At 41.3% G+C, this 21,543-nt stretch overlaps 1 protein-coding gene across 5 annotated transcripts in view; it reads right to left on the bottom strand.

Moving 5' to 3' along the window:
- Positions 1 to 21,543, bottom strand: part of PTPRZ1 (protein tyrosine phosphatase receptor type Z1) — a 112,924-nt gene that overhangs the window by 75,512 nt on the left and 15,869 nt on the right. For all 5 annotated transcript variants that reach the window (XM_035126984.2, XM_035126983.2, XM_035126982.2 and 2 more), the window contains exon 2: positions 7,398 to 7,463. In XM_035126984.2, coding sequence (XP_034982875.2) covers positions 7,398 to 7,463 — 66 coding nt within the window. The remainder of the gene's footprint in view (positions 1 to 7,397; positions 7,464 to 21,543) is intronic.

A 21,543-nucleotide genomic window follows, 5' to 3' on the forward strand; every position in this document is an offset into this window, starting at 1 on the left:
CCTACAAATTTCCATTTTCTCCATCATAGCATTTGTTATGATGGTTCCACAGAATAAGAGATAAAGCAGACAGAGATGTTATTTTTATTGAACATCTTTCTCAGACAGCGCACGTAATCAGCATTATCTTAGTATCTACAGAGCATGAAATTAATGTAATTTCTGTGCTTCCTTTTGCTACATAATGAAATTTCACATTTTAAGACAAATACATGGTTCCAGAATATAGTGTCACTACTAGCAGCATAACTTTCATCAATATTCTATACATGCATGTACAAATTGTCTTTAAATTAAGTAGAAATTCTAATATTCCACAGCTGCTAGTACAGAAAAATGGGCAAAGACAGAGTTCTAAGTTATTAACTTACATATAAGAACACCTTATAAATGCAGGAACATATTTTTCTATCCAGAAAATGTGTAGTCTTTCCCTATTCTAGGAAGAGGGGAGGTTTGGAACACACAATGGATATTTTAAAAGTCTAACAGCCTATATTTCCATGCTTTACTTTGCTGCATATCTTGTGTTTTTAAATCTCTGCTGAGGTTCTCTCGCCAAAGAGTACTTGCCCTAACCTTGGCACTTGGCATCCAGGAATTCTCCTTTTATACCTACTTACTTCGCCTCCTCAACTCTTGTGCTAACACTAAGTGTACATTTTCTTTCCGCCTCAAGCTATTTTGGTTTCTATTATATCTCCTCTTACACATTTTTGTTAAAATAGCTCCTTCAGAATTATGACTAAATTTTCAAGAGCAGAAACATAAAATTCATTTTACCAAAACTGTGTCCTTTCATACTTTTGTAGCGCTATTACATGATCATTTTTCCTGCAAGTGCTATCATGGTTTCAAAATCTACTATGCGTGAATCATCTTCTCAGTTAGATTATACTATGCCCTGAGACTTGATAATGTTGCATAAAATGATTTTGCAGCTGCCTTACAAATTCATCATTCCTCAAAATTAAATGCTTTGTGAGGATTAAATAAATAAATAAATAAATAATGCATCATTTAACTACAAAGGTCTCTTGTCCAATATGTCAGATAAATAGCTTTGAAGCCAAAGCAACTAACGCTTCTATTTCCTAATATATTACAATTAACACTTTTGCATCGGAAAAGTGAAAAAATGTATTCTCACTTATATATATATATATATATATATATATATATATATATATATATATATGTATATAGCTGTGGGTTAAACCACAGAGTCTAGGGCTTGCTGATCAGAAGGTCGGCGGTTTGAATCCCTGCAACGGGGTGAGCTCCTGTTGCTCGGTCCCAGCTCCTGCCCACCTAGCAGTTTGAAAGCACATCAAAGTGCAAGTAGATAAATAGGGACCGCTCCGGCGGGAAGGTAAACAGCGTTTCCATGCACTGCTCTGGTTCACCAGAAGCAGCTTTGTCATGCTGGCCACATGACCCAGAAGCTGTCTGCGGACAAACGCTGGCTCCCTCTGCCTATAGAGCGAGATGAGCACCACAACCCCAGAGTCGGACACGACTGGACCTGATGGTCAGGGGCCCCTTTACCTTTAGAGAAGGTAAAGTACAGAATATCACCGGCAAAAAGGTTTGTGCTTTCTAGAATATGGAAGCAAGCTGCTGAACTCTCTACTGAGAACATAAATGTTTTAAAACAAAGGGAAACGCTGAAAACAAATTATTGTCTAAGATAATCTAATAAACACTTCTGGTACACTTTGTGAGACAGAAGGAAAGATTAAAGTTGCACTCAAAAATGTAATTAGTACTGTATTGCTGTGCAGAATTAAATTGAAAGACAATGAAAAGTTATCAGGGTTCTCCTACCACCATTGTTCTGCTAGCTAGGGGTGTTTTAAAGATGATCATTGCTTTGCAAGTATAGAATCCACTTACATTACTTAGAATTCTTACATAGTTTTCATTAGCTTAATGGACAGTGACATCTACTTCCTAATTTGCTTCATGATTTAACAACTGTGGACAACTGAAAACATATTCTAACTACTATTTCAGGGATGTTTGGCAGACGGGGGAATTAAATGCTTCACTGGTCTGAAATGCATGGTGGTGGTGGTTGTTTTTAGCAGAAGCAAGTCCCAAAGGAGCTTACTCCCAAGTAGAGTGCATAGAATTGCTCTTTTGTCCTGCATGATGACTGTAATAAAATTATAGATTTGCATGAATGTCTATAACTGGCCTATTTGTAAATCAAGTCCCCCTACTATTCCCAATAAAAAATATAAAAAATCCCAAAAAAAGACATTACATTCTTTCTGTATGCCACAGCTGCAGCCGCAGCCTCTTGCCAAGAATTGGAAGAGTCAAGATATACCAACTATAGATGAATGGCAAATGAAGATGATGGACTTCATGGAACTTGCCGAACTGACTGGGAGACTCTGCGACCAGAAAGAAGAGACAGTGGAAGAAGATTGGAAGAAATTCAAATTTTATTTGAAAAAATATTGTAATACTAGCTGGCCATGCCACGTGTTGCTGTGGCTTTTTGTGTTAAATGGACCTTTTCATGTTAAATGGACCTTCAGAGTCTCCCTTCAGAGTCCCCTCACCTTCATAGTCCCCCTTCATTTAGCATACAATCATTCCCCCCATACGCGTGTTCTGTAAAATTTTGCCCTGTCCCAACCCTGACTCCCCTACCCATGCGTGTTCTGTGAAATCCCTCCACCCCGCCCCAACATATTCATCCTCCCCAAAGTCACTCAGCGCCCCCATTCCTCACCCCTGTTGCATGATGTCACAACACCCCTCTCTATCTCTCCCCCTCGGAAACCCCTGTGGCCTAGTCAGTTTTCCTGGCTGGGCAATGCTGGGCCTTGTTGCTGCGAAAGGCCCCTGTGGCCTAGTCAGTTTTCCTTGCTGGGCAATGCTGGGCCTTGTTGCTGCGAAAGGTCCATTTTCAGTTGGTTGCCACAGAATTTTGTGACGTCACCGATAGTCTGCAGCCAATGGAGACCACTCTATTTCCCAGCTTCCCACCCCTCTCTATCTCTCCCCCTCGGAAACCCCTGCGGCCTAGTCAGTTTTCCTGGCTGGGCAATGCTGAGCCTTGTTGCTGCGAAAGGCCCATTTTCAGTTGGCTGCCAAGGAATTTTGTGATGTCACCGATAGTCTGTAGCCAATGGATATGCAGTTTGTGGCTTCTATTTCCCAGCATGCACTTTCGTCTGAGTGGGGTGGTTTTGAACACGGGGTTTGGGTTTTTTTTACGTGGTCTAGGTTTGACATTTGTCTTTGAAAATGGTCTGAGCTTGCTATTCCAGTAGCATTTATATCCAGTCGCATATATAATGTAGCTGAGGGAAGGAATTATAGGTTTTTGGCATTGAATTAGGATATAGGTTAAATTTCTTTTATAATGTTTCAAAAAAGAATTTTGTTTAGAGGATATTTTTTTTGAAACTGCCAAAGATAAGTAGAAATGAAATTGAGAAGGGGGGAGGATTGGGGGAAGTCATTTACAGATGTAAAGAAGAAGTTATGATATTGTAAGAAATATTTTTGTTTTGTATGTTTTGATTGTTTGGGGTTTTTTCTTCTTTTTTGTTTTTCTTATAAAATGAATAAAAAATATTATAAATTTTTTTGTAAATCAAGTCCTTTACTGAGAGCATTTTTAAAGAGTATTCGGGGCAGACTAGATCATATCATTAGCCTTGTGTGATTATTGTTGTTTTTATGCAACAGCTTTGGGGGTACAATGAATGACCTAGATCAGGTTCATGGTGTGCATGTGAGAGTGTGAGAGGTGGCATACCATCCAACTTTTGGAAACCCAAAACCAGGATGCACATGTTCCGGAATGTGCTCCTGGGTGAGTCCCCTCACTTTGCCTCATGGGTAGGCCGGTTCTGATTTGGTATGTCCCTAGGCTCTTGACTTCCACTTGCAAGAAATGAAACTTTCCAGTTTCACCAAGTGGATCTTGGTGGCTGACTTTCAGCTTTTGGAGTTGGAAGGTTGGCTTTTCTTCTAACACACTTATGGTTGAGAACACCATTCACAGTTGTAAGAGGTTGTAAGAAGTTCACCACAATCCAATAAACATGTGGTTTGGCTAGCAGCCATATAGTAACATGGAATTAAAAGGGTTGGCCTCCTTTTGTGGTATTTCCTGCACTTCCCTAAAAAGATCAGTTGTTGACACTTGGTAGAATTTCAAAGAGTTTATCAGACCACTGGTTATGATTGCATCTACAAGTTGTAAAGTACCAATTCTATGAACATCAGCTGTGTATTCAGTTGAATTAAAACAAGGCAAGAAAGGCAATGTTTTTGCTTCAATAGCAAAAAACTAAGCATGACCTCCTGTTGTATCTGAGCAAGAAAGACAAATTTAATTCCATTTGCATAAGAAAGCAGGAAGCTTCTGGTGTAAGCTACACTGTTTCAGTAATCATGGGAAAACACATCTTTTTATTACAGTTGCAGAAGCCTTGAAGAGTTTCTCTTATGTCCCTTGGTTTTTGGCTGAGACTGAGGTTAACTTCAGCTCTGCCACAACTTTTCTATAATAGGATAATAATTTTATTATTCTTATTATTTATTAGATTTACAATATAAAAACACAACCATACATAACATAGTTACAAACAAAATCAATATACCCTCCTCCAGTTTAAAAGACCACAGTTTGTTCAATTAGCCAATGGCCTGGGAGAAGAGGAATGTTTTTGCGTGGTGCCTAAAGATATGTAATGAAGGTGCCAGGCAAGCCTCCTTGGGGAGAACATTACACAAACAGGGAGGCACTGCAGAAAAGGCTCATTTTCATGTTGCCACCCTCTGGAACTCTCATGGAGAAGGAACATGAAGAGCCTCAGGTTAGGACTGCAGTGGCTAGGTCAGTTCATATGGGGAAAGGCAGCCCTTGTTGGTAGGCTTTTAGCATGCTTATGGAGTGAGCCTTCAAGATACACAGAACCCTGCTTCAAATAGCAAAACACCACACCAAAGGATTATGATGCCCATGTTCTGTGAAATAGCTTTCCTGATGATATATGGCAGGCATCCATAACCTGTACTTTTCAGGTGGAAGGATGCATAAGGTAACACAAAAGAGTTTGATGAGGTCACTCGCATACTGAAGGACTATATAGCTCTATCAGCTATCAGTGATTTGCATTTCTAGCAAAGGTAATATATTATTAGGCCAGTGTTGTGTATTTCACTGGAGTAATATGTGTGGACACATGGCTTAAAATGCCACTCATCCGTGAAGTGATGACCATGTCTGGTGCAAAGTATAAGTGTTGCTGAACCAACTGGAAATAGTGATGCTAGTGCTATCAACTTCAATTCTTATGTAAACGGACAATTACCAGAGTCAGGAAGCTATTTAGAAAATGTCAGTGGTTTATTTGAGGGGATAGCAAGAAGGGACAACAAAAATTGGCAAAAGAAATACAAGCAGAAAATAAGAGATGCAGAAAGGAAGTAGCAGGTCTTCGAGATTGTATGTATAGGCAATATAATAATCTCTCATCCTTATTTCTTGATTATGTAAAGATCATATGTTTTACACAATTTCAAAGTCTCTTCAATCACATTGTAAGATACTATATCCACATTTACATGATATAAATATAAAAACAAAAGGACTTCTTGTACAAATAAATCTCCAAAGGCATACCCAGTCCAAAATAATAGTTTAATTGGGCTAGGCGTAGAAATCTTTGTCTCCTAAGAGGAAATGGCAATGCCCAAGAGATGGCTTTTTATCTGAACACCTCAGCTGAGGTGTCTAGAAATTTTAATCATTTAAGAACTGTAGACAATGAGTTAATCTCCTTGCATATTATCCAGTTGCAGGTCTGAACACCAAGGAAACGAAAAGATCTGCAGATGCAGGAGAAGCCCTTAGGCTATAGGAACAGCTGTAAAACAGATCTGCCAATGCTTTGCGACCCGAGGGGAAATTTTCTCCTCTCTTGAATGCATGTTGATATACTGTGCAAAGCCTACCTATAATGATTCTTTAGCAGGGTTTTTATCTTCCATGTTTGTATGCAGAACAAAGATTAGGAAGGAAGACATAGGTCACAGACAGTTTGAGCATGACTGCACCCCAACAATATATTGGGCCTCCAAACTCTGTGACTTTAATCTAATTTAGTCACTTCTTTGGCGCTGTGGTCTAAACCACTGAGCCTCTGGGCTTGCCAATCAAAAGGTTGGCGGTTTGAATCCCAGCGACAGAGTGAGCTCCCGTTGCTCGGTCCCAGCTCCTGCCAACCTAGCAGTTTGAAAGCACGTCAAAGTGCAAGTAGACAAATAGGTACCACTACAGCGGGAAAGTAAACGGCATTTCTGTGTGCTGCTCTGGTTCGTCAGAAGTCGCTTTGTCATGCTGGCCACATGACCTGGAAGCTGTACGCCGGCTCCCTAGGCCAATAACACGAGATGAACGCTGCAACCCCAAGAGTCGGTCACGACTGGACCTAATGGTCAGGGGTCCCTTTACCTTTAGTCACTTCCTTTGCAGCTTTTTTGTGAATGTCTCCAGAAAAAGATGAAATAGAGCATCAGCCTAACTGCTTTCTGATTTATAGGATGGTGACTTGGACCACTACTGAAGCACTTAAAGGCCCAGCCCACCCATCACAGCAAGCCAAACTATGGCAGTAAATGGACAATCATGCAGGTAAAAAGGTAAAGGACCCCTGACAATTAAGTCCAGTTGCGGACGACTCTGGGGTTGCGGTGCTCATATTGCTTTACTGGCCAAGGGAGCCGACGTTTGTCTGCAGTTTTTCCGGATCATGTGGCCAGAATAACTAAGCCGCTTCTGCCGAAACCAGAGCAGTGCATGGAAATGCCGTTTACCTTCCCGCCAGAGCGGTACCTATTTATCTACTCACACTTTGATGTGCTTTCAAACTGCTAGGTTGGCAGGAGCTGGGACCGAGCAACGGGAACTCACCCCATCGCGGGGATTCAAACTGCAGACCTTCTGATCAGCAAGCCCAGAGGTTCAGTGGTTTAGACCACAGTGCCACCTGCATCGCTATCATGCAGGTACTCACAATAAAAAACACACCTGTTTCACACTCTTCCCCTGGTCCTCCTCCTGCTGACTCAACTTTAGAAAGTTATTCATTCATTTTCAATAAGGAATCCAGCAGAAGAGATGAGAAAGTTCCTCTCTTGTTTCACATTCAGGGACTGAACTTCAGGTTTTGTTTTTAGGAAGGTGAAATCTAAGTACAAGACCAAATACAAAACACTCCCTGATCTCTTCATGCTTTTAGTAGCTAAGATTTAATCTATGTGGGAGCACATTTTTACCCAGTTGATTCAGTTTGCATTGTAAAGAAGACAGTTTGCTTATTTATAATAACAGACCGTCATAAAATATCAAATAGTACACTTACCTGAATAGGACCAGTCAACTTCTTCAATAATTTTGCGTTGCTGTCTAATGTATCCAGAAACAAATTCTAAAATAAACAAGCAATAATAAAACATGTCAGCATCAAGTAGCACAGAGAAACAAAATAGAAAAGAAACGGCATCAGTGTAAGTGTGCTACCTTTGTTCTATAGTCACACAGTATCGAAATGTAATTAACGTAAATTGTGCATTGGTAAATTCTGAAGCACAGGCAGTCTTCATGACAAGCCAAGCTTCTTCTATGGCTATGCAACAAAAATGATTTTTTTGGCCTATCTGTTTATTTTATTTAAAAGCTTTTTATGCACCATTTAATAATTCAAAAATCCCTAAGCAGTGTGCAGTCTAAAAAACAATATATTTTAAAAATACACAACACTGTATATTTTTAAAACACACAACCTAGAAGCAGTAAGACAGCAATATAAAAGAGCATAAAACATATAAAAGTGAATAAAGCAGAAATTCAGACGATTCAAACACATAAAACGGGGGCGAATTTCATGGGTCAGGGAAAGCCTGGGCTAAAAGAGAAGCTTTCACAAGAAACCTGATGCAACTGATTGGTTCAGCAAAGGGCATCCCACAATACAGAGGCAACAGCCCAAAGTGATGTTACAGGTCTATGCAGGGGCAAGCAGTATTTGCTCACTTCTCCCTCTTTGCTTATCATAGGGCAGTGTTTCCCAACCTTGTGCCTCCAGATGTTTTGAGACTACAATTCCCATCATCCCTAGCTAGCAAGACCAGTGGTCAGGAATGATGGGAATTGTAGTCCGAAAACAGCTGGAGGCACAAGGTTGGGAAACACTGATCTAGGGCTAGGCTGATGAATAATTCCGGTATACTCAAAAGCTTTCTCATTGTTTTGTGTCTGTTTAATTGGTCATCACAAAGGGGTGTTTGATTTATTTTGAATTGCTGATCATAAGCCAGCAATTTCAGGTTGCACAATTAAAAATTATTATCACCACCACCACCATCATCATTATCATACCACTTTATGTTTTTAAGGGAGAGAAAATCTCAAAGTGGTTTACAACACATTAAAACATCAAATAAAAGTAACCCAGAACAAAACATTACTGAAGAAATTCAAATATAAAACATATATTCAAAGCAACGTAAGTAAGTAATCAGGAAACAAAAATATCATCTTAAAGATTTAAAAACAAAACATTACAAAGGAGGTCAAAGTTGATTTGGTGCTCGTAAACAACAAACCTGCTTCCCCTCAACCCATTCCCCCAATGTCATATAATGTCTCCACAAATAAATTAATTCTCCACAAACTGCTGAAGCTGTATAACATCCCTGCAAACTTTGTGCAAACAGATAAGGATAAACAGGTAAAAGAGTAGAGGAAACAGGAAGTCCGGATGTGTGAAGCAGACAGCTTAAAGAGCAGCAAAGAAGCTGTTTTGCTAGAGAATTTACAAAATGTTCTGAAGGAAAATATTTTATTCAATACCTCACCTATGGAGACAGTAAAATAAAAAAAGGACTGTTGAACCTTAAAGGTGTCCAGGTCACCTTCTGTTGGGTAGTATCATTAGGAGAAAACATAACGGGATTCTGCTTGGCAGAGCATCTCAATATGCAGGCATACAGAGAGAGAGTAGAGCTACGAAGAGGCAAAGTCTGCTTAGTTTAGCACAAACCTTTCCAAACATTCCTTGTAGGCTTTCCCTTGTGTATAATGAACATGTTTCAACAATTAATATATTTAGCTATAATTGACATAATAGATGTGGTTTGTGTTGGCATAGCTACAATGGTACTCTCTTGCTTGGCAAGTAAGGCAAACTCATATTGCTAAATGCCTGTCAGTTATATAATTTCCTTTGGACCCATAAATTGGGTCGTTAATTTAATTAATAACTAGATTAATCTAAATATTTAATTTAGGCTAAATATTAATCTAATTAAAACTAGGCAGTTTTTTCCACAATGAAGCTGAGAAACTGAAAGAAGCTGCTCTTAGAGGAAGTTGATTTTCTAGAACCATTTCAGTTTCGTCACAGAAACTGCTTTGGTCGCCCTGGATGGTGACCTCTGCCGGGAGAGAGACAGGAGAAATGTGTCCCTGTTAATTCTCCTCGACTTCTCAGCAGCTTTCGAGACCATCAACCATGGTATCCTTCTGGAGCAGCTGTCCAAGTTAGGGGTGAGTGCCACCGGTTTGAGTATATAGTACCACTACTGACCCAAGTATCACAGGCTGCCAGGCCCAACTCGAAGTGCTGGTTCTGAACTATAAAGCCTTAAATGGCTCAAGACCACAATACCTAAAGGATTGGCACAACCCTGCCACGACCCTGGCACGACCCTGCTGTGGTCGTCATTATCTGAAGCCCTTCTTTTGGACTGTTTTGGACTGTTTTGGACTGTTTTGGACTGTTTTGGAGCAAGTATGATGCACACATATATTCCAGATCTTTGCTTCGTGAAAGCTCAAGTATGCACCCAATGAGGCAGTTGCAACAAGACAGAGGCTCCACCTCAGCTTATGTATCTTCCCCACCTGAGCTGTCCACTAGCAGGTGAAGACTCCACCTGTGAGTAATCTGTTTCTGTACCTTTGACTTCAATCCTCTCCTGTTCCCGGAAGACAGTGGAGCAGGAGAGTTGTGGGCAGGAAGAAGAGGTGTGGAAGCCCCTGACTCTACACCAGGCTTACTTATTTCTCCCTCTTTCTGCATGGGTTCTTCACTCTTCTGTCCTGCAGGCTCCCCCAGATCACTGATATCTTCATCCAAGTCAGTCTCCAACCCTCTCCCAGTGCCCACTTATCAGTATCCAGCCACAACCCCTCAGCTTCCAGCCAGTCCCTAACACATGCCTTTGGTGGCTTCAGTCCCACCAAATATGGAGAGACAAAGCAACAACCATACACTGTTACTTTTTTCAACACTGCTCACCCACAGGCAACTGCTAGGCTTATAAATATGCATTGAGTTTGAGCAAGGACCACAGCAAGTTAATAATGTATTACAGAATCAAAACAGAGGTAAATGAAGCAATCCAAATCTCTCCGTAAACTGTCAGAAAGTGAGATAAATATGCTACCTTGAGGGTCCTTGGTCTACCCAGGGCCCTACTAAATCCAGACAAAATACAACCAAAATCTAAAAGATTGTAGGGACACCCCAATGCTATCAAAACTCAGATAATCTTTCTCTACAAAGGTACAGTATTTGAAACAACCAACATAGACATAATCTTTGCTTTTCAGTACTATGTAACCCTTTTACTAACACAACAGCAAAACATTTACAACATCTCATGGTGCTGACATAATATAAGAAAAGTCTCATTTTGGTTTGTTGAACCAAATAATAGAAGCCATGACCTTTCTTCAATTGTCATCTTGTACTCTACTTATCCCTCTATTTAAACAGGAAGCTCTTCTGTGTATAGACACTCTCTTACAGGCTTCAAATTAGCTAACTGCACACAGAAAGGTTCATAAGAGTGTTGCACTAAGCTATCCATGTTCCACAGCCAGATAGAAATAGTCTTGGAAAGACCCAAGAACTTTCTGCAACTAGAAAATGGAACTTTAATTGAGAAAGTGTGGGGACATACCATTATGGTTTTTTAAATAGCAACTATGAGGATCAGCTAGATCTAGGACAGCCCATATTATACGCCCCCCCCCCCGAGACACCATCTGTCCCATCAAACCAGTTCTCAGGATGGAATGTAGACCTGCAGTTTAATCCACAGTCAGCTGGCTGGTTCAATTATATTTCGGGGTTGTACCTCCATCTAGTCTCGAAACCACCAACATGAGTCTGACCAAACTGCGGGAGGCAGTGGAAGACAGGAGTGCCTGGCATGCTCTGGTCCATGGGGTCACGAAGAGTCGGACACGACTAAACAACAACAACCTCTATCTGGAAACGTGCTATGTTATCTGCATGACAAAGGCCTACAAAAGTCTTAGGTGTGTTCATATGACTGCTTTAGCATGCAGCTGTGCTTTACCTGGTGCATTTCATAGCTCCCCACCCCCCAAGCTGTTCACATCAGTACACCTTTATTAGCAATGGCTTAAGGACTGCAATCGCTGTGAAGATGGTTTGAGAAACCACACCATCAAAGGATAATGTGTTATAACAAAGCAAAGGACGCATATGTATTTTGGATAACATCCTGTGAACACAGATTAAAAACCCAGTGCAGGAAACAGGGGTGTGGGGACCCAGCCTCAGTCTTTGCAAGCTAGCTCAAGTCCACTTTCTTCTCCTTGAGGCAGCATGCTGGGGACATAATGCCAGGAACATTTATGAACAGCCAAAATATCAGTCAAGTAGGTATGAAACTGGTCTTATGAGACATACTTGTGTTTTTACTTTATGGCAATAGGATACAAATGGAAAATTAGATGTTTATCTGACCCTCTTGTTCTCCGCCAACTATTCAGTAAATTTCTCAAATCAATGATCTCATTCAGCCTGACAACAAAAAGAAAGGGGGTGGAGGGCTGAAAAACCCCTATTTAACTATTTGTGCTGGTGAAACATTATGCAGATCATAATCTAGAGAGAGGAGATCCAGAAGTTAAAATGCACGAGAATTTATTCAAGCAATGCAATACACATTTTATAATATGGCCAGAGAACATTGCCACTTCTGAAATAGAAATCCTTTACTCTTGACTGCTCTGATTAACTTGGCTATATGAATGCAAAGCAGGTCTTGACAGCTTTCCATGGAAAAAACCAACCCTTTTCATGGGTTAACATCATTGTAACTTCCCTTTATACTTTGAACAGATTGCCATGGACACAGATTCAGAACCCAACCATTCACACCAGGTCTCTGAAAGTTTACACAAGTCTACAGAGTGAACAAAGCCAATAGTTTACTAGCACAATCTTTCTGATATATCTTCTGCAACATTTCCCGCTGTCTCTGAAGACAAAGTTACAGTTAAATTATTAATATGAAGTTCATATTATGACGTTCATAACACCTAGTTGTATGGAAGTGATAGTATACTTCTCAAATTATACCATATTTCAATAAATAAAAATTGTGATACTTGATGTGTTCTTCTTAATAAATAATGCTTTTTGTCATATATATATATATATATATATATATATATATATATATATATATATATATATATGGAGACAAAGCTCTATAGTTGCTGTTTTAGTGGGATACTCGCTGCTGGGAAACAGAAAAACCTGCAAATTTCTGAGGAGGAGAAGAATGACCACTTGAAATTGGGCTGAAAGGTGAGACATAGGTGAGACAATATTGCTTCTGGACACTACAGTATATGTGTGTTAATACAGGAGTAATGTGTGAAGAAAGCTCGTTCTGCAGCAGAAAACCACTTGTTGAGAAGCACCTATACGAAGCCCAAGTTTGGGTCTTTGCATTCAAGTTTCATATTCATAGCTGCCAAGTCTCCCGTTTTTCGCAGGAAACCCTCGGATTTTAATCTGTTTCCTGCTGTTATTCCGAATAGAAAAAAATCCCGGAAATCCCCCAGATATCCTACATGCCAGGGAGGCTCCATTTCGGGTGCCGCTCTGCCCCTGCCTGGGCACCGGAAATCGGGCAGTGTCAGCACCGGAAGTTGCTTCTACGCATGTCCAAACATGCGTAGAAGTGACTTCCGGTGCCGAACCGCTGCTGAGCCCGCATTTTTCAGCGGGAGACTTGGCAGCTATGTTCATATTGCCCCTTTTACTTTTCATATTCAGAATTCACCTCTATGCACTTCATCAACAAATAAGCAATTTGTGGCTTTTTTAATTCCCCCACCATTTGGAACGCACACAGAAATATTCTGCTTATAGCAAAGCCTCAAAATGTGGAAACGGTGCCAATATTTGCATTATCATAAAAGAGGCATCTTGTTTATTCCTTAACCAAAGCAATCTGGGGCTCTTATTCTACTGAAGTCATTTTCCCTTTTACAAAGCTCGTGGGTTTTAATAAAGGCTGCTTTTTTCATCTGGAATCTAATTTTGTAGCATACAAAGCTAATTATGGAGCTAGTGTATTTGCCTTTGATCTCAAAGGCTGGAAATTTACTAGGCTCGGGGTTAATTACTACTTTCTATCACAAGCCTTAAAAAAAACAAAAACCTTCATAAGTCAAAGGTAGATGTAACTATTCTAATCATATACCCTCATAGGAACAGAATCCTCAGTATAAAAAAAAGTCACTAATTAACATGAAGAGCTAAAGAAACACTGAACATAAACAAGCAGCATTTCCACCTTCAGAATAGTTCCCCTCTTGGTATTAATTGCTAGATCGTGACTTTAAGCAGAGAAAATGCTTGAACTGATGCATTTAACAAATTTGCATTTATTAACTTCTTTCTTTTCCTATCCAGAGTAGTATCTAGCCTTCTTCCACCTTTGCATAGGCGTATTATGTCTTCATTTAAATATGTTTGAGCAGTTATAGTCTGAAGATGGCTCTTAAAATGGCATAATTACAAAACACCCTGCCTTGGATAGCTGCAGTAAAATTGTACATACAGTTCTGAAGAGCTATTAACTTTGTGTCATAGGCTCCTCCCAGCCACAGTCTGGCCAGGGCCGGCGTTCTAATAAAGGCAAACTAGGCCACTGTGTAGAGCGCCGAAATTGAGGGGCGCTGCGCTGGCCAGCCCGCCTGCCGCCCACCACTGCGGAAGCGGCCAGAAGCGGCCGAGAGCAGGAAGGAAGCGGCGCTGGCAGCGGCACGGAGACAGCGTCCGCTGCCCAGGCCAGCAACATGGGCTCTGTGCCCCTTTTCATTCCTCCTGCCATTCACACTGGGGGGGGGCGGCGCCAGAAGGTGACCTCGCCTAGGGTGCCAAAAACCCTAGCACCGGCCCTGAGTCTGGCTGGCTTTCCCCCACTTTCCCATTTCACATCCATTCTCAGCACTGAAAGCTTCCTTTCCCTGGTCCTCTTTCCCTTCCTTCTTTCCTCTCATGAATACCCCCCAGGGAATAAATCCTGCCTATGAAATTACCTTTCTCACTTGATTCTTTCTAGCTGTGAGTTAACCTTTCCCTAACGCTCATACAGAGAAAAGGTGGATGGCAAAGCCATGCTACAGCTTCAGCAAATATTAATCAAAAGTGGTACAGAGGCTAAATGTTTAGGAGTAAAGAGGGATGAAGAGCTAATCTCTCAGTTTGCACATCTTGTGTAAGACTTAATTGAACTGCTTCTTGCAAGTATCCTGACCCTCACCTCTCTTTTACACCATACTCAGAAAATATGTAGTTACGGGTGGGTTTTTTCTTTTTACATTTTAAAAACAAAAATGCATATACTGTACAGTATTTTCCCCCTGAAACTAATAATGCACACAAGTTTATTTTTTAAAATCAGATATGACCTGCAACAGCGTGTATATTTAGGGAGATCTAGGGACAGCCAGTGCTATCTGGACCCAAAGTATTTGCATAAGGCCCCAAGAGAGACTGGAAGGAAATCTCAAACCCTTGTAAAAAGATTTTTATTTTTAGTTTTATAAGTGTTGGAAGCTGCCCAGAGTGCCTGGGGCAACCCAATCAGATGGGCGGGGTACGAATAATAACATTATTAGAAGCTAGCACATCCAATCTCAAGTGTTTCGTCAGCAGGAAAGGAAGAGACAGGTGAAGAAAAAGAAAGGGTGTGCTGTCCGAGAAACTTTGCACCTGGAACAAGGGTCCACTGGGTGCCATCCGACAGCAAGGAAGAACTGCAGAGAGAATCCTCCACCCTTTCTTTGAAAGAGGGGAAGTGCAGCCTCAAACTTGTGGTAGCTACCTGCCCACCGATACCACAAGGGGTTATAAAAATTAAGAAAAAGAAAGAAGGAAGGAACAGAATTATGACTATTTTCAGACCAGCTTGCTGTGATTGACAGATTGTCGCTTCGTTCCTCAGCTGAGATGACCCAATAACCTAGAAGAGGAACCAGTCGTATGTTTCATGTGGGAGAACCATGCCCATGTTAGGGCATGTTGAATTTTTCAACTTCCAAAAATGAGGGGTGCTAAAAAATTGTAACATGACTTGGGAATTCAAAAGATATTTTGGTTAAATTAATATAATTTAGTTTTGCTTGGTAAGCAACTACATAAAAATATTGACTTTTAAACGTTTGTGTAGAATTCCCAATAATTTTAAACTTGTCTTATTATTTTAAAAATGTGAATTTCCCCCCTAAAATTGCATTAAAAATCAGTATTTTTATTTGACTTTCTTGTTATCCAACACATCACCCTCTTATGTCCCATGCTGTCTTCATGATTCCCCAGAGTTCTGAGTACATTCATCCAGTCAGAAAGCCCACCTATTGTAAGTGATGTTTTGCATTTAGAAAAGAGTTTGCAAACAAAATAGTATTTACAGCCTTTGCACTTTGAGCAAAGTAACCATAGCAGAAATTGGGGGTATACAGGTGGTTTTCACAGGGAAAGGGCGGGGGGACGAAGTCCCATCATGTAAATGGAAATTCACTTGCACAAAATAGCATGGAGCCCTCACAGTCTTAACTGTCTAACCAGCTGCAATGAACAGGGCATTCCTGGAACTCAAACTAGGAATGTTTAGTGGAGGGCTATGAAAGAAAAAAGAAGCCCCCTGTTCTTCAAAGCTACTGGAACTCGGGGGTTGACATTCATTGCGCCTTGAGATCTGAACTGATATTGCAGCACCCCATCACACCTTAATCTGTCGATTTGCACATAAACATGCTCTTAAATCTAATCTCCTCCAGTCTTGTCTTCACAGGAGAAATGCCCTACTAAGAATGCCTTGAACTCACCACTTAAGTCTGAAGTCATATAGACAAATGCTAGTTTTATTTTTACAGTGGTACCTCTGGTTATGAACTTAATTCATTCTGGAGGTCCGTTCTTAACCTGAAACCATTCTTAACCTGAGGTACCACTTTAGCTAATGGGGCCTCCTGCTGCCGCCGCGTGGCCACCGCACGATTTCTGTTCTCATCCTGAGGTAAAGGTCTTAACCCGAGGTACTACTTCCGGGTTAGCAGGGGTCTGTAACCTGAAGTGTTTGTAACCGAGATACCACTGTATTTTTTAAAATATGTTTTGGCATTGTCACCCACAGCTGCAAAGTCATCTAGCTGACGTATAGATGTTCACAAAAGTGTTTCCACCCTCTGTGATATTTATTCCATAAATAAGTGCTAGCAATCGACAACAAGCACTCAGTTCACTCGGATTGTTAGGACCAGCTAAGCAACCGCATAAAATTCCCTGAATGAGGCATATTGGCAAAATACACAGTGACGTAATAGCACAAAACACTGAGTTACATAGTGACTGAAACAATATTGTAGGTGAAAAATATATGGGCAAACGTTTAGATTCAAGCACTGGACAGGCCTGTTTTTCAATCTCGGCAATGCAAAGCCTATTCTTACCACATCTGCAGAAAACAAAGGTGCTACTAAATTCATAATAAAAGATGGATCAAGATAGAATTAGATTTGCATGCCTGATATTATGCAGCTGACTTCATTAAGTCATTGGTTTAGTTTTATGAAGCAATGCAATGTTTTGAACAATGTACCTTTCATTCAAAGTAATTTGCAACAAGAAAAAAATGGGGGTGGCAGTTCCTATGGTAGAGCAGGAAATGGTTACTGTATAAGGTTATTGACATCTAACGGGGAGCTTATAATACTGTAATGGAAAAAATTCAGGCATGCAAGCTGAATTTTTAAGATTATTGCTTCATTATTAAATGTCATTATACAGTGCAACCTAATGGCTTCTTTTGAAGAAGAAAAATATTTCACATGACAATTAATAAATGTAAATTAAAAGATGTCTTGTACTCCTTTTAGGCTTAAAAAAGTGAGTGAAACAGGACCCTGAAGCCAAAGAAAATATAAAATAAACCAGCTTATATCCACTGGGCTTCCACTTATAAGATTCTTTCAAGAAGTGACTCTTAGACTGCTCTATAATCCTTGACTGGCTTTTTAAAGTTATTTTAAAATATTTCCCCCACTTTTAAGTCCCAAATACTCAAAAAGCAGCTAACAAAGGTCATTGTTATATATCCACACTGTTCTTTAAAAGTTTTATTTGCATCTTCTTCATGTTAGAAAAGCTTGTTTCATCCCTGAAGTATATACATATATATATATAAATTATAAGAAAAAGTATCTGTGTGGTGGACTTCCCATGTCATTTTCTGTATTTAAAGCTTTCTGTTGCAATTGTCACAAGCTTGCATTTCACCACATTCTAGTCACCATTCTAGCCACATTCTAGGCTTTAAAGATCCTAGTATAATATTCTCTTATAAAAAAATAAATAGCATGTAAAATTTGGCATGTAAAAACCGCTCATTGTAACTCAGACACTGGTGGAGCTCGCGACCTAGTGTGGTTGCCGGGGAAATGAGGGAGAAGTAATCAACTTGCGTCAATAATATCTGTTGGCAGGGTGCAATGAACCCTCAATGGGGGCAGAGGAGGCTAAATGTGGCACTGGGGGCTCCTCCTGAGTGTGAGAGAGGAGCCGCCGGCCATTGAAGCCGCTCCACGCATGGTCTCCTCCCGATGATGTGACAGTGCATATGTGTCGTGCATCACACATATGACATCACACGTGTGACATGCTCCAGGCACATGACAACACACACACACAATGCATGCTGGGTCTCCTCAATCTTGGGCATGAGACGGCACCGCACACCTGTGTGGTTTAGTCATCAGCATTGGCCTTGGCTGGCTGCAGGGGCTGACAAGATTGCCTGACAAAATGTAAAACTTTATTGAGCCTATTGGGGTCTGGTGGGTGGGTGATGATCTGGTGGTAGACCTGGTAGGGCTGGGCTTCTGTGGGATCCACCAGCCGGGCATATAGCCAGTTGTGCTTCCAGCACACAGCTCAGTTGTCCCGCCTGCCCCTTCTGTGTTGTGGCTGCCCAGAGGTAGGCAGGCAGCTCATATGGCCTTGCTGTGGAATTATTCAGTCGCCATATTCATAGCCAGGAAGGAATTTGCCTGCGGATGTATTGGGCCTGTCTGGGGGGGGGGTTGCCTTCCTTGTTGCAATTGCCACAAGGAAAAGGGCAGAAAAGGGCATTGGATTGGATCCTTAGTCTAAAGCAGGGGGGTTGGGTAGCTAGGTACCGTGTTTCCCTGAAAATAAGACACTGTCTTATATTTATTTTTCCTCAAGAAGACACAGTATGGCTTATTTTCAGGGGATGTCTTATTTTTATTACGCGTCCAGCCTCGCCTCTTCCTTGGCACCCTCCAGAACTGCACCTATCACTATGTCTTATTTTCGGGGTATAGCTTATATTGTGCAAATGCTTAGAAATCCTGCTACGGCTTATTTCATGGGTATGTCTTATTTTCGAGGAAACAGGGTAGATGCCCCACTCCCAAAATCCAGGATAAAGCTCAGGGTACTCTAGTAAAGGGGTCCAAGGCAGGGTTCTGTCCAAAAGCCTAGAGGGGGCTGGTGGGCCATAGAACACTGTGCAAAGTCTTGCAATTTCCCCACAATGTGTTCTGAAAAGTTGACCTTAGGTGGAACAATCATTGCATATAACAGTGTGCAGTACTAAGACCATAAATACTGAAGTTTATGATGTGGCTGTTGACTTTTAAATAGAATCGTAGAATCATGGAGCTCAAAGGGACCATGATAGTCAATCGCTTTGTATGACAGGAACTACAGGCAAGTGCTTCCTGCCATGTCACAGCGCTGTGGGCATGAGAAAAGTTACACCTCCCAAAATCCTCCTTTCTACTCAGCAGTGGCAGACGAAGCCGCTGTGTCACCCGGAGCGGCAAATTGCCGTGCACCTGGGGGCAGGGCATCGCTCATAGAGTGCATGCACAGCACGATGCTGACCATGCATGTAGAGGGGTACCCCCCACAACTCCCAAGCCAAGCCTCTATCCTCCCCATAAAATGCCTCCCTAGGCGCAGAGGGCGGCTGCGGTAGCGGCTGCGGGGGGTGCTACCCCTCTAGGTAGTGCACATGCGCAGCATCGCTAGCCCCCTACGTAGAACCAGTGTGGTGTAGTGGTTAAGAGCGGTAGACTCCTAATCTGGGGAACCGGGTTCGTGTCTCCACTCCTCCACATGCAGCTGCTGGGTGACCTTGGGCTAGCCACACTTCTATGAAGTCTCTCAGCCCCACCCACCTCACAGGGTGTTTGTTGTGGGGGAGGAGGGGAAAGGAGATTGTTAGCCGCTTTGAGACTCCTTCGGGTAGTGATAAAGCGGGATATCAAATCCAAACTCCTCCTCCTCTTCTTCTTCTTCTTCCTCCTCCTCTTCCTCTTCCTCTTCTTGAGGGGTAGCGCGCGACTCCCAAGCCGAGCCTCCAGCCTCCTGGTTAAAAGCCTCGCTCGGCCAGCAGGGCTCCGCTAGGGAGTCGCGGGGGGGCACCGAGTGTCACCCCTCTCCAGGGTAGCACCAGGGGCGGCCTGCCCCCAACGCCCCCTTGCTACGCCCCTGCTACTCAGCTATTAAATATACAGCATCTACTGCATCTGCAGATCCTCCAAGTGTCCTTATCTTTAAGGGACAGTTCCGGGTTTAAAGAAGTCGTCCCGGTTCTTGATTTGATCCCAGAATGACCTGCTTTTCCTTAGGATGTCCTTGTTTCCTTTGAGAGGGTTGGAGGGTGCAGAGTTACACAAACCTCCCACCCACCCCCCCAAGCCAAGGAGATAAGCAACTATATAACCTTTAGAAGGCATCTGAAGACAGCCCTGTATAGGGAAGTTTAATGTGTTAATATTTTTATATATGTTAGAAGCTGCCTAGAGTGGCTGGGGCAACCCAGTTAGATGGGTAAAGTATAAATATTTATTATTATTATTATTATTATTATTATTATTATTATTATTATCATTATTGAATAGGAAGTCCCTATTATTATTATTATTATTATTATTATTATTATTATTATTATCACCATCACCATCACCATCACCATCACCATCATTATTATTGAATAGGAAGTCCCTATTTTAATCAAAGAAATGTTGGAGGATGTGCATCTGCACACCCAAATACTGTATGTGATAATATCCCATCTCTCACAGCAAAGTGGAGGTGGTTTGACATACAAAGTTCTGAACTTTTTTACTTGCTCTTGTTCACGTGGTGCAGCTGTTGCATCACGTGAACATTAGGATTCATTGTTCTGGCCTGCAGCACAGTCAATGCCTCATGGAAGTCCAGCTGGGACACAATAACTATAATCATCAGCCAATAAAAAAAAAGCAGTGAATTAGTATAGTTACATAAGTAAGACTTTTAAGAGGGCAACATATGCTTATTCCTTTGGATGATTAGCCCTGTTTCTGACACATAACAACACACTCCGTTCCTTGTGCTATCTCCTGAGGCTTTCCCTGAGAGCTGAACAGTTTTCCAGGAAGCCGTGTATCGTGAATGAACAGAAAATCAGCTTATTTAGAAGTCATATATGCATGATACAGAGGAGTGTAAAATTATAACAAGTCATGCCAAAAACTAATGAAAGCAGAGCATTTCAGGAAGAAGGAAGCTTGCAGAACTTTGAAGAACATCTCAGGTTCTTAGGATTAATCCTAACAGCTGGCTCTCAAATCAAGCCCTATACATAATTCTAGGACTAGATTAAGGTAGGATTTTAAAATAGCGGTTAAACCCCCTTACACCAAGTTGAAGATAGCTTTTATAGATTATTTTGCAGGAACAGAAACTGGATTTGACCAAAGTATAAAATCAAGCATACTTCATTTCCTCAGGGCTTGCATCTGTCATATTGAACAAATATGAACGTGACAGTTACACATAGAACACACTTGCCCGTGTGTGACATAATACCCATAGCTAATGATTTACTGAAACCATCAATGCAGTAGGCAATAAATCACATATATTCCCCAGCCAATGTGCAAAGAATTTGGTACATTGCTTATACTAGCCTAGCTGAATTTGTTATTTGAAGATTGTGTTGAAAACTCATCCTTAAAGAGAATGTCAGCTGAGCTTTATTAGCAATACTTGGCACTTAAAAGTATATTTTCCCCTTCTTTTCTGTGAGTTCTTCTTCTTCCAATTCAACAAACCTCATTCCAAGCATCTACTTCCAGACCAAACAGAAAGA

This window comes from Zootoca vivipara, chromosome 10 (assembly GCF_963506605.1).
Source record: "Zootoca vivipara chromosome 10, rZooViv1.1, whole genome shotgun sequence".
NCBI lineage: Eukaryota > Metazoa > Chordata > Lepidosauria > Squamata > Lacertidae > Zootoca > Zootoca vivipara.